The following is a 12,841-nucleotide window of genomic DNA, read 5'->3' as shown; positions in this document are numbered from 1 at the left end:
AAAAAAAAAAAAAAGTCTTATGCAAGCAAACTATAGCCCAAATAAAATCACAGTAGAAAAAAGCTGGCAAGTACACAAAAATGTGGTTTCATTCACTCTTCTAGAAGAAAGCACTTGAGGAACAACTCTGGCCAAGCAAGGGATGATCTGCCAGAGCTGAAGTGCCAGCACTGAGTAGAACCAAGACAAAAACAAACTGGAAAATTATGCTTTTGCCAGGTATGTTTTCCACCCTTCTGAGTCACATTGTTTAGTGTTTATCTTTTGTAAACAGTATGTAGTACATGCCACAGAATGCTCATTTAAAAAAATCAGGTCAATTTAGAAATAATATAGCCAACAAATAGCAATAAGGAGTTAATTATGTTATGAAAGGAAAATGGGGAACGGTGTTGAGAGGTAATGAATAAACACTGGGTTTTGTACCTGTTGTAGATGGGGGTAAGAATACATCATTTAAACTCAATATATTTTAAAAAAAAGAACTCAATTTAAATAATAAAAGACAGACTACAATAGTTAAACCAGTTAATAAAACCAGCTAAAATTAGGTGGTAGAGAAGAGGTGAGAGGAAATAGAAGTTTACTAATTTTTATAACAAGGAGGCAATAGATAGCAAAAATAAATAGAGAACATAAAAATTTTATTATCAAGTTAGCCATTGCAAGAACTAAAAATACAAGTCATCAGAAGAAATAAATATATAACAAAGCAGAGAGCATAGCCAATATAGTGAACTATTTAAAAAGAAACCATAAAACAGAAGGCATAATATAAAATATGGCATCTAAGATCAAGTATTCCTTGTCATGTCAATAGATGTTAATATAGATGATTTCAATAATGAAAGAATCTTAGAAGGCCTCATAAAAAAACCCCTCAACTATATAAAGTGTTTATTTTTTTATTTTTAATATTTATTTTTGAGAGAGAGATAAGAGTGTGAGCAGGGGAGAAGCAGAGAGAGGGAGACACAGAATCTGAAGCAGGCTCCAGGCTCTGAGCTGTCAGCACAGGGTCCAATGCAGGGCTCAAACCCACAAATTGCAAGATCATGACATGAGCCAAAGTCGGACACTTAACCAACTGAGCCACCCAGGAGCCTCTATCTACAATGTTTAAAAGGCACACCCAAACTAAAGTGTCTCTGAAAGGTTAAACGTAAAAGTCTATGCAAAAAAAGGGGTCATATTCTTAAAATGAGTTAAATTTAAATTCTAGGCAAAAGCATTAGATGAGACAAAGAAGCAGGCTTTATAATGATAAAGCGTATAGCAAATTATGATGGTCTAATAGTTATGAATATCCAAGAACCAAATAACAGAATCAACATTCATACTACATAGAAAAAAAAAATACAAATGCCTGTCATCCCACAATAGATCAAAAAATTTTAAATGCTATATAAAATACCTAAATGACATAATTGATGAGGTAGATGTATGTAGTATTCTTTGAATTCTATATCCTGCAAGTAGAAAATAAATCTATTTTTTGAGAGCAGTGAATACTATATAATCACAACACTGATTATATAGTAGGTGACAAACGAGTCACAATAAAATCCAAACAATGAAAAATTTCTTTGATCGAATTTCAATAAGCCACAAATAATTACAAAACTAGAAAGCAAAAGAGCCTCACTGGAAATTATATAAACAAACACTTCTATCAGAAGCAACTCTGAGGTAAAAGAAAAATCTACACCAAAATTCCAGAATATTTAGAAAGGAATGATGGGGGCGCCTGGGTGGCTTAGTCGGCTAAGCGTCCGACTTTCGCTTAGGTCATGATCTCGCGGTTCGTGGGTTCGAGCCCCGCGTCGGGCTCTGTGCTGACTGCCAGCTCAGAGCCTGGAGCCTGTTTCGGTCTGTGACTCCCTCTCTCTCTGACCCTCCCCTGCTCACGCTGTCTGTCTCTCTCTCTCCTAGAAATAAATAAAATATTAAAAAAAAAAAATTAAAAAAAGAAAGGAATGATGGTAAGCAAACTGCCTATCAGAATCTGTGAGATTCATAAGAAAAAGACAAACTCCTAGTCTTATATTTTCTAATGTTAACCAGGCAGAATGTAAATAAGTGAATTAAGCATCCAGCTCAGGAAGTTAGCAAAAGAGCAAAGTAAACTCAAGCAGAAGAAATGAATTAGTACAAATGAAAACCTCAATTAAAGCATTATAAAATAAAAAAGAAACAATAAAATAATCAAATGATTAGCTAATTTCATAGAGAAGAAAGGGGACAAACACTAATATATGAAATGAGAATTAAAAATGGGGAAATAGGGACGCTTAGGTGGCTCAGTCAGTTACAGATCCCATTCTTGATTTTGACTGAGGTCATGATCTCAAGAGTCTAGGAGTTCGAGCCCCACGTAGGGCCTTGTGCTAACAGCACAGAACCTGCTTGGGATTCTGTCTCCCTCTCTCTCTGCCCCTCTCCCACTCACATGCATACACTTTCTCTTTCTAAATAAAATAAACTTTAAAAATTAAAAATTAAAAAAAAAATGAAAATGGGGAAATAGAGTGGCTCAGTCTGCTAAGCATCCAACTTTTGACTTTGGCTCAGGTCATGATCTCATGGTTCATGGGATTGAGCCTCACGTCAATGGAGCCTTACTATCAGTGCAGAGCCTGCTTGAGATTCTTTCTCTCACTATATCTCTCCCCCCTCCCACTCATACTTTTTCTATAAAATAAATAAATAAGTCTTTAAAATAATAATAATAATAATAACAGGGAAATAATCACAGACACAGAGGATATTAAAAGAATTGTAGGGAACATATGCAAAATATAAAAATAAACAACAAAATAAACGAAATGAACCTCAAGACTTTTATAGCATGTATTCACCAAAGAGGCAAACTTATACTTCTTTAAAGTCAATATTTTGTTGAGAAGCACCATGAGGCGGTAGCTTAGATTTTGTAAAATATGGTTATAATACTGAAGATATAACTTAACTCCTTTAGCAAAGCATGGAAGGTCTGGTCTTTCGGTACTGAGGCTATGCCCTTATTTTGACTTATAACCCAACTTCCAAATGTAATACTTTCAAAGACTCTACAGTCCCATTGAGATTTCCCATTTGAACTGTCTGATTTAAAATCTATAGTTAAGAGCCAAGGCAACATTTCTCCTACATGGGTTACTTACAATGGCTTATGGCATCTGGGTTAAAATATTAAGTCAATAAAAATAATTTACTGAATCATAATTACTAAAAAGTAGTTCCAGTCCAGTGAGCTAACATTCCATTCCCAATGGGCAAGAAATTCAATAAGGTTATTTTCACATTGCCTCTAGCACGTTTTCATTCAATTCAAACATATGTGTATGCAAATAAGGTTTCCTTTAGGGGAAAAATGTGCACATATTTAAGTAATTTCTCATATTCACTCACAATTAAAAGAAGGAATCGTTTCGTTACCTCAAACTTACATGAGTTAGCTATCACCTACCTTTGGCTATAAATTAAATACTCCTAGCCATTGGGGGTGTCATTACAGAAGCAATATTAAAGAAAGCATATGATAATGGGGCATGGGTATTTATAGAAAATCCTCTCACTAATATTAGAAAAGAGCTTCTGGAAAAATGGTTCAAAATTAGCCCTTGATTAAGGATGAATTTGCAGAGTAAGTCTTGTATATATAAGGCCACACATGCCCATCTCTGGTTCCTCACATATCACTGGGTTCTCCTTGAGAACTAGTCTGAGAGACCAACCAATGCCTTTGCAAAGGGAAGCAGCCAAATGCAGAACAGGGTACCTGCTGGCGTATTCACATAACAGCTTAGGGGTGCATGTGTGTGTGCATATCCTGATATGCACTCCTCGACAGTATGAAGGACGTGTAGAACATGTAATGCCAGAAGGAACCCGAGAAAATATCTGGTCCAACCCTCCCCTAAATCCACTCCTCGCCACCACCTCCTAAAACACAGATCACAGATAAGACCCTTAGGAACTAGAAGAGTAATTTAATTAGTCCCATGAACCAGGTGGAATTAAAAAAAAAAAAAAACAATGAAGGATCATCTGGACTTTGTTGAATATGCTGTTAATGTTAGTCCACCTCATTACTGGATACTGTGTACAGTCACAGAAGAAAGAACACACACAGATAGATGCCATCTATGTACAATTCTTCCATTGGAATTCCAACCAGAATCCCAGAGTAAGAGTACTCATAGGAGTCATTTGCTTCCAAAAATTAAATAACCAGTGAAAGATCCTGTCTCTTATCAGTTCAGGGGACAAAGTTGAGACTGGCCTTCATAAATGGTGCTTTGTGCAGTGTCAGAAGTCTCTGAGTCCATGACCTGAGCCACCCTTCACGAAGTATCAAGAAGTAACTGAGTTAACTGTACTGACGTGAATTAGCTGTAGCTTAGGACCCACAGTCTGCATGCCTTCCTGCCTTCAACCTCAGGACCTCATATCTCCAAGCAGATGTTTTAATGGCAACTCTTCTTGAAAAGATATCAGTTGTTGGTACTATGCACTTATTTCCCTATTTCTCTACTTCTGTGTATCTTGTTTTAAACTTAATTTTAAAGCACTGCCTGCTCACTAAAGACTTTGGCTACCCTTATAGAAAACACAACCCTTGACTTAGATGTAGTAAGTTTAAATATAACTAAAGCAGCAGCTTCTCACGATTTCCTGGCCCAAATTGCCACACCTCACTTTGGAATTTAACAACATGGCTTATCTGCTCAAAAGAAACAACCCAATCAATTACAACAGCTAAATTATTATGAGTTAGACATTAACATGTTAATCCCACAGGACGACACAAAAGCAGCAACCATTTGGTCAACTCATTAAAATAGAGTAAAAGGGCAAGTAACCAGTTGACATTTTGACAAAAGACTGACAAAAATAAGTGCTTTTTTTCCCCCAAAACAGAAATGCATAGGACAGAAATACCATAATGTTCTGAGAATCAAAATTTAGGTAAGAGTCAAACATCACTTGACCAAGAGGCCAAAAAAGCACAAAACACACACACACACACACACACACACACACACACACACAAACCCACCAAAAAAAAAAAAAAAAAGAAGAAGAAGCTACAACCCTTCCTCTCCAAAGGCAAATTGTAATCCCTATAGTCTTATGATAGAGTTGCTGAAATAGAAAATTCAGAAAGTGTCTAGGGATGCCAGCCCTGAAGAGGAGCACAAAAAGGTACCTGTCTGAAGAACTCCTCTAGGAGTGACATTGTCCAGCGATGGTGGAGCTCCCATGCTTTTGCTGGATGGCTAATGTCTGCTGTGTGCAGCATCAGGGATAATGCTTTCGGCTTTTCAATTCTGTAAACCCAAAGCACCCAAACACATGATAACCAAACTTTCAGAACCTCAGTAAGACTTTTTGAAAGTCATTCATTTGTTTTATCTCTTCTATTCTCCCATCGCAAACCCCACTTCAGCTGAACTGGGGGGAAAGTATCATTTCATCCTCCAACTAAGCTTTTCATTAGCTTCATCTCCACTTTTATTGAGCTCCACACCCCACAAACGGACTCAACACTATCTCTGGAATGATGGCATCATTCAAAAAGACAAGAACCTAAGAGTCACTCGCTGACTTTTGGGGCCTCCATGCTGAGTAAATCTTTAATGATTTAGTTTCTCCCACGAGGAATTATTTTAAATTCTAACTGGGGCAAATTGTTACTGGCCCTATTATTTATTTCAAACCTGGTGAAAATCTATCTGTGATATGTACAAATCTCATGCTCTTTCCTCCAAATATCCCCACTTTGCGAGACTATTCAGTAAAGTTCTCAGACGCAGGTGCTCTTCCAAGGTGCAACAACATGGAAAGGCACTCCTCTGGACACCCATAAAAACAGATGATGTCACAGGGCCACTCACGCTTCTGGCTGCTGCAGAGCAGTCTTCATTGCTTTGATTTGTTGGAAATGACAGGACATATCCGTGGCCATCACCATCTCAATTACCAAGGTCCGAAACTCCCTTTCAGGGACACCCCGTGGAGAGAGAAGAAGCATAGAAGTAAAAACATGGAAAGCAAAAACTTGTTTATACTTTTCACCACTTCTGAGCAAAACCAGTTAGTTAGTTGTGATATTTCTAATCCACTTGAGCCTTTTAGGTAGACTTTTTTTTTAAATGAGGAATAAGTGAAGGTTAAGGATTAAGGAAATCATTTATGAAGGATATGACACATGGAACATACATATCATTCCGTATGGCTTATTTCTCTGAATCTTTGCATAATGGCTAACACAAAGATATTCAATAAACATGATCATTTGATTAAAATATGAGTACTAGTTGCATCACTGCAGATTCAGAACTCTGTAAGGATTTAAATAGTTTTGCCTCTGGCGGCACCTGGGTGGCTCAATTGGTTAATCATAGGACTTTTGATTTCGGCTCAGGTCATGATCTCACGGTTCATGGGTTTAAGCTCTGTGTCAGGCTCTGTGCTGATGGTGCAGAGCCTGGTTGGGATTCTTTCTCTCTCTCTCTATTCCTCCCCACTTGTTCTCTCTGTCTCTCTCTCTCAAAATAAATAAACTTTAAATAAAATAAATGGTTTTGCCTCTAATTTTTGAAACACCCAGCCCTACATTAATACTACATGGATTTGCAGGGTTGCCATATGCGTGACAGAGTGTGCTATGCATTTAAAAAAATTTTTCATTATGCTTATTTATTTTGAGAGAGAGGGAGAGAGACAGAGTGCAAGTGAGGGAGGGGCAGAGAGAGAAGGCAGATTCACAGAATCTGAATCAGGCTCCAGGCTCTGAGCTGTCAGCACAGAGCCAGACACGGGGCTCAAACTCATGAGTGTGAGATCATGACCTGAGCCGAAGTTGGACACTCAACTGACTGAGCCACCCAGGCGCTCCAGCATTTTAAATAGGTTATATCATTTGTCATAACATTAACCAAAGCATGAGGTAAATTTTAGTATCTATTTTCTAGAAAATAAATTTTACAACAGTGTGAAGGGGTTAAGTAACTTCCCAAATATCATATAGCAAGTAACCATGTCCATATTCAAACTCAGGTGTGCCTAAATTCATTCAAAGACATACAATGTCATTTAGGCAATAGAATTAGGTATCCACCATTTTGTTTTTTGAGTGTCAAAATAAATTTCTTAGCAAGTTTTGAAAGTTTTTAAGATATAGTGTATGTGTGTGTGTGTGTGTGTACATATAGATAGATAGATGATAGATAGATAGATAGATAGATAGATAGATAGATAGATAGATAGATAGATACATTACTCAGCCATCAAAAAGAATGAAGTCTTGCCATTTGCAATGACCTGGATAGAGCTAGAGTGTATTATGCTAAGTGAAATAAGTCAGTCAGAGAAAGAAAAATACCACATGATTTCACTCATATGTGGAATTTAAGAAACAAAACAGATGACCATATGGGAAGGGGGAAAAAGAGAGAGAAACAAACCATAAGAGACTCTTTACAATAGAGAACAAACTGAGGGTTGAAGGAAAGAGGTGGGTGGGGATGGGCTAAATGGGCATTGGGTACTCATGAGGGTACTGGAGCACTGGGTGTTATATGTTGATGAATCACTGAATTCTACTCCTGGGGGAAAAAGCTAAGATAAAAGCAACACAAATTTCCTAAGGTAACAAACAGCAAGTATTTCCAAAGTGCCTACAATATATTTGAATATTTGTGTCAAGCAAAAGACAGAGAGAGAGAGGGAGACAAAGAGACAGAGAGACAGAGAGAGGAAGAGGAGGAGGAGGAGAGAAAGGGGAGAGAGAGAGAGCAAGGGGAGGGTGGTGGGTGGGAGGGGGTTGGAGGCAGGTGAAAGGGTGCCATAAACAGTTCGAGTGGTGTATTGTTTCTCCAAAAGCAGCATACTTCATCTCTCCTGGTGGCTCCTTTCTTGGCCTCCAGATCCCTCTTCTGCCTCATCCTTACCTCCAGTCATCCTTTGAGAGGTTGATCAAAATGTTCATTTCCTCATCCTCTTGCAGAAGGCGGTAAGCTGCACTTAAATGGTGATTTTCTAATACAGACCTATCGTTATACAGAATAGCAGGGTCTGACCTGAACAGAAAGCCAAGCAAAATAATTTAGGATGTTAAATGGCTGAGTTTTTCCAGGCAACTCTCTCGAGCTAGAATGCACCATCTTTTTTTTCCTCCTATATGTAACAATTATCTTTGCCCCCAGGCCATTTATATCAACCAAAAAGCTAAAACCGAACACTACAAATTATCAACGGATATATACGTAGGGTATTTTAATGTCAGTATGTGAATGTGAAATACCTGATATCCAACCTGAGAACTCTCTGAAAACTATCCTATAACCAGATCTTAATTATCTCTACTAGTAGCAAAGGTGATTTCATAAAACACAGGTCAGCTCAAGCTTCCTTGTATCTTCTGGAATTACCTCAATTTTTAAAAATTGTATTCCATGAAAGAATTTGTTTATTATCATTATAATTTTCTTAACACATACCACCTGATAAGTACAGTCTGCCAAGTTCGTCTGGTAGTACCTTGATCTTAAAATCTGCCATGTCAAAGCCAAACGTGTAAAATTGAGAGTAAAGAATATAAGGGTTATATGACAATTGTTAGTCACTTTCTCACAGACCACTGCACCAAACACAGAGCAGTGTGTTTACTATTTCAATTTCTTCAATTTAATGAAATCTTAGATCATTACAGGGGTTTTTTTTGTTTGTTTGTTTCCCTCATCAAGGAAGCTGAGTCTCAGTGATGCAAAGTGACTTCACAGAGCCCCATAGAACCTAAGTGTCAGGGCTGGGATGAAGGTGAGGTCTTCTGACATTTCAGCCACTGCTCCCCGCAATAACTGCTGACTGTCATTGGCCACGTTTGGGGATATATCTAGCATACCTTTAAAGTGTTAGGCTTAATACCATCAAAGGACAAAGAACCAGGTCACAGATTTAGTTTCCTGTACAGGGATCACGTGGGCTGAGACGCTTTGAATAAAGTTCTATTAGAGAAGGCCAGTGTTTAAATTCTATTCCAAACCGAGCATAACTGAACCCACTGGAATATCCCCACTCCTATGGAGATAACACAAAACATGCAAATCCCGTGGTGAAAGGTCTGATCTTACATCTTTTAAGTAAGGCTCTAACTGATGTGTATTTTGTGATATTAAGCTCTTGTCCAGCTGCTAAAATTAAGCCACTCCTCTGAGTTGAGATTGCTTTTGACATTGGTCTCCAGCAAAGACCCATGTACAGTCCACCCACCTCTCCTCCTTCAGCAGATGCTATTCACCACAGCCTCTGTCCTCAGAACAAAGGCTCCACTCACAGATGTCCACTAACCAGAGCTGCTCTGAGGAATTCCTTATATTTAAAGACCTTGCAACAGAACCACAAAAGGCTGCTTCCCAGCAGCTGAGGCTCCTCTGTGTGAAGTAGCAGGAGGTAGACAAGGAAGCTAACCGCTTAAGTCCCTTTGTCTGCTGCTATTCTATTGCAATTCCTCTTCTGAACAGAGATCAGACACTATTGTCTTCTGTTGTGTACCCCAGAGTTAAGTGTTGGGTTCATTAAATACATGTCAATTGATTCAATGAATACAATCCTATCTGGAGTGTGCACCTGCTTTTTCAAGTGAAACAGCAAGTATTTATTTGGTTTTAAATTCTCATCTCTCCCTGCTACGTTCTCCCTCTTAGTCATGCCATCTTTCTCCAAATTCTAGCTTCTTTTCATTACTATGCCGAGGCCCAATTAACCCCACTATCAGAGTTTCATATAATTGTTTTAAGAGAAGGTAAGCTCTTGGGCAAGGCCAGGACAGGACAGGTAAGGTTTCCTCCTGAATGGAAAAGACAATTGACTGGGACTACTTGCCTGGAATTGTGTGCTGAGAGGCATATTAAGGACAAATGCAAAGTTTGGTTAAAAAAAAAATTGATTAGTGATATCTGTTATAGTCTAGAGGTTCAGAGTGGAGCCCTTGGACCCGCACTTAATACCCTGCACAGAGAGTCATTATAGTGGGTACATAGGTCGTCTGTAGTGAAGGTGGTCTACAGTACATGAGCAACCCAGCTTCCCCAGCCCTATGTGAGGGAGCAATGTAAGCACAAAACAGAGCAGGGATAAAAACAGGAGGGATAAGAAGAGCATCCCCAGAATCCCAGAGATCACAGGGCAACACAATAGGTATTGTTCGTGTCAACAGAGACACCCCAATCCTGGCCCAGGCTCACTGATTTAGTCTACTTGGCATCTTCACCTTTACATGAAGTGTTCTACCGCCTAGTAGAAATAGTGTGCAAAGTCTGTAAACAAATAGCTAGGATTAGAGAAGCAATAGAGAAGAAAACGATATCCATATTCAATGTGACTAAAATATGAGAACTGGGAGTACACGGCTTCTCAAACTCTAAATCTTGATCAAAGCTGACCAGGCTGATATCATGTTGAAAAGTGTCTTTTTTCATAAATGCATAATAGAGTAACCACGCGAAGGCAAGGTGACTAATACCTATCTGACTTAGAAATCTCTATCGCTGCCCCCTCCTGCCTCTTCTCCCCATATTCGACATCCTCACCGGGTCTGAATGTGGAAATTGTTGGTGGTTCCGGTGTGCTCATAGTCGTGGATGACAGCTGAGAAGATTATAGCAAAGATCTCCAGCTCCGTCAGCCAGTTCTGAAAGGGAGATTACAGGGCAATCAGATAATCTGCCTCTTTCTCAGATATTCATAGGCTCTCTGACAACTTGCCCGCATGGCCGCCTTTCCACCCTGCAGCTGGCAAGCTGTTGCCGAGCACACGTTTTCTGACAGAATTTTCTTTTCCTGTGAGGAGACTGGGGGACATGTGATTTGAAAGTAGCATGCCCAGCAAGGTTAAAAATCCTAACTAGAAGTTTTATTTTTTTTCAAGGAAGCAAAAAACAACAAACATGAAGACATTAAAAGCCCTCATTGTATTCCTTCCCAAATTCCACATAAAGTTTCTGGGTAGACACAGGGAAAAAGATGTATTAAAAATTTCAACACAATACCAAGAACTAAGAGTAACAGAAAAACTAATCTGTCTTATGCATGCTGATAGGATAATTTTATACTACACATGTTATTGCTATCTTCCATACACATATTTTTTTCATTTTGGCAATGTCTTTCTTTGCTTTGCCAATACCCTGTCCCCACCCATCGGCCTTCACTCTCTCTACCCACCCCATGCCCCAATGTATCTCTTTCTCCATGCTCATGCAAAATTAAGATTTTATTTTATTTTAATTAAGTTTGTTTATTTATTTTGAGAGAGAAAGAGAGCATGTAAGCAGCATAGGAACAAAGAGAGAGCAAGAGAGAGAATCCCAAAAAGGCTTCACACTGTCAGTGCAGAGCTCAATATGGGGCTCAATCCTGATCATGACCAGAGCCAATACCAAGAGTTGGATACTCAACTGACTGAGCCACCCAGGCACCCCCAAAGTTAACATTTTAAAATAAGATTAGGAGGCTATTTTGGAGCCTGGTAAGCCCTGCTTGGAACAGAACCTCTAAAGTCACAAATACGTCTGGAATAATGTAGTCCAAGGCTATTCCTGTTGGCTATAAGCAGGGTCTCTGGAAGCACACAGCTCTTCTTACAACTGAAAATGTTTATTCTAGAGGTGAAACTGAAGTCTCTCTAGGCAAGAGAGTGTTCATGTGTACAAAGGAAAGGTGACCCCTGGTGGCACACCCAATAAAACCAGACTATCCGAGGAAAGGTAATTCATGCTCATGGAAACAGTGGGATGATTCATGGCAAATTCCAAAGCAACCTTCCTGGTAAGGCCATTGGACACAACACCCATGTGATGCTTTTCCCCTCACGGATTTAAACTCATGGAAAAACAAATAAAAGGGAAGGGTTTTTTTTTTCCTATTGTTAAATAAATCAATAAGTCAATCCATAAAAAGATTATGACTGGGAGACAATATAGCATCTAAACAAATCTGGATCACAGAGCATCAGCCCAGATAGCAGGTGTCTAAATAATTACATAATTACGGTTCTATTACAAATATCAGTGTAACTTCTCCCCTTTGCCCAAATACACTAACAAGATCCTATCTTACTTCTAATAAACCCAAACCAGCAAATGATTTAAATAAGCAAACAACAAGAAAAATAATACCATAGCCTTTAAAAGTCATTTAAATACCCTTGATTTTCAAAAAACCCTGTGGATGCTTAGAAATCAGTTCTGTTGCTTGAGGATCAGAAGAAAGGACAGATAGTATCTGGCATAAAAGGAAGGAAGGAACACAGGAAGAAAGGAACAGAGGAAGGGAGGGGAAAGAGAGGAAAAAAAGGAAAAGAGAAAGAGAAGGGAAAGAAAGGGAAAAGAGAAGAGAGAGGAGAAAGAAGAGAAGAGAAGAGAAGAAAAGAAAAGAAAAGAAAAGAAAAGAAAAGAAAAGAAAAGAAAAGAAAAGAAAAGAAAAGAAAAGCAAAGCATGAGAAACAGCTTCACAGATGGGCCTTGAAGATTGGACAGAACAAGAAACGGAAGAGGGCATTTTCAGAAGAATGAACAAATGAGCCAATCCCAGTGTCAAAAGCTGATTCATCATGAGTAAGGAAATGATTCCCTTTAGAGGAGTGGGAGTTTGGGCTGATTAGAGCCCTATGGTGTCAGGCACTAAAAGCCAGAGTGAGGGACACAAACTGGATTCAAGAGGCAATGAAGTTTATATGCAAGAGGGTAATGCAGTCAGCACGCCACTGAAGGGGAGAAATAAGAACAGTACTTCTGCAGGGGAAAGTCCTTACAGGACACAGAGACAGTATGGAGGT

General features: G+C 38.8%; 1 protein-coding gene across 2 annotated transcripts in view; it reads right to left on the bottom strand.

Moving 5' to 3' along the window:
* PDE1C (phosphodiesterase 1C) overlaps positions 1 to 12,841 on the bottom strand; it is a 521,098-nt gene that overhangs the window by 79,248 nt on the left and 429,009 nt on the right. For both annotated transcript variants that reach the window (XM_077775344.1, XM_077775345.1), the window contains 4 exons: positions 10,596 to 10,696; positions 7,956 to 8,084; positions 5,898 to 5,999; positions 5,210 to 5,330 (listed from right to left, as the gene is read on the bottom strand). In XM_077775344.1, the coding sequence (XP_077631470.1) occupies positions 5,210 to 5,330; positions 5,898 to 5,999; positions 7,956 to 8,084; positions 10,596 to 10,696 (453 nt within the window). The remainder of the gene's footprint in view (positions 1 to 5,209; positions 5,331 to 5,897; positions 6,000 to 7,955; positions 8,085 to 10,595; positions 10,697 to 12,841) is intronic.

The sequence above is a fragment of the Crocuta crocuta genome, unplaced genomic scaffold (genome assembly GCF_008692635.1).
Source record: "Crocuta crocuta isolate KB4526 unplaced genomic scaffold, BGI_CrCroc_1.0 scaffold197, whole genome shotgun sequence".
Classification (NCBI taxonomy): Eukaryota; Metazoa; Chordata; class Mammalia; order Carnivora; family Hyaenidae; genus Crocuta; species Crocuta crocuta.
Note: the sequence above shows the minus strand (reverse complement) of the source record. Positions and strands in the feature narration are given on the sequence as shown.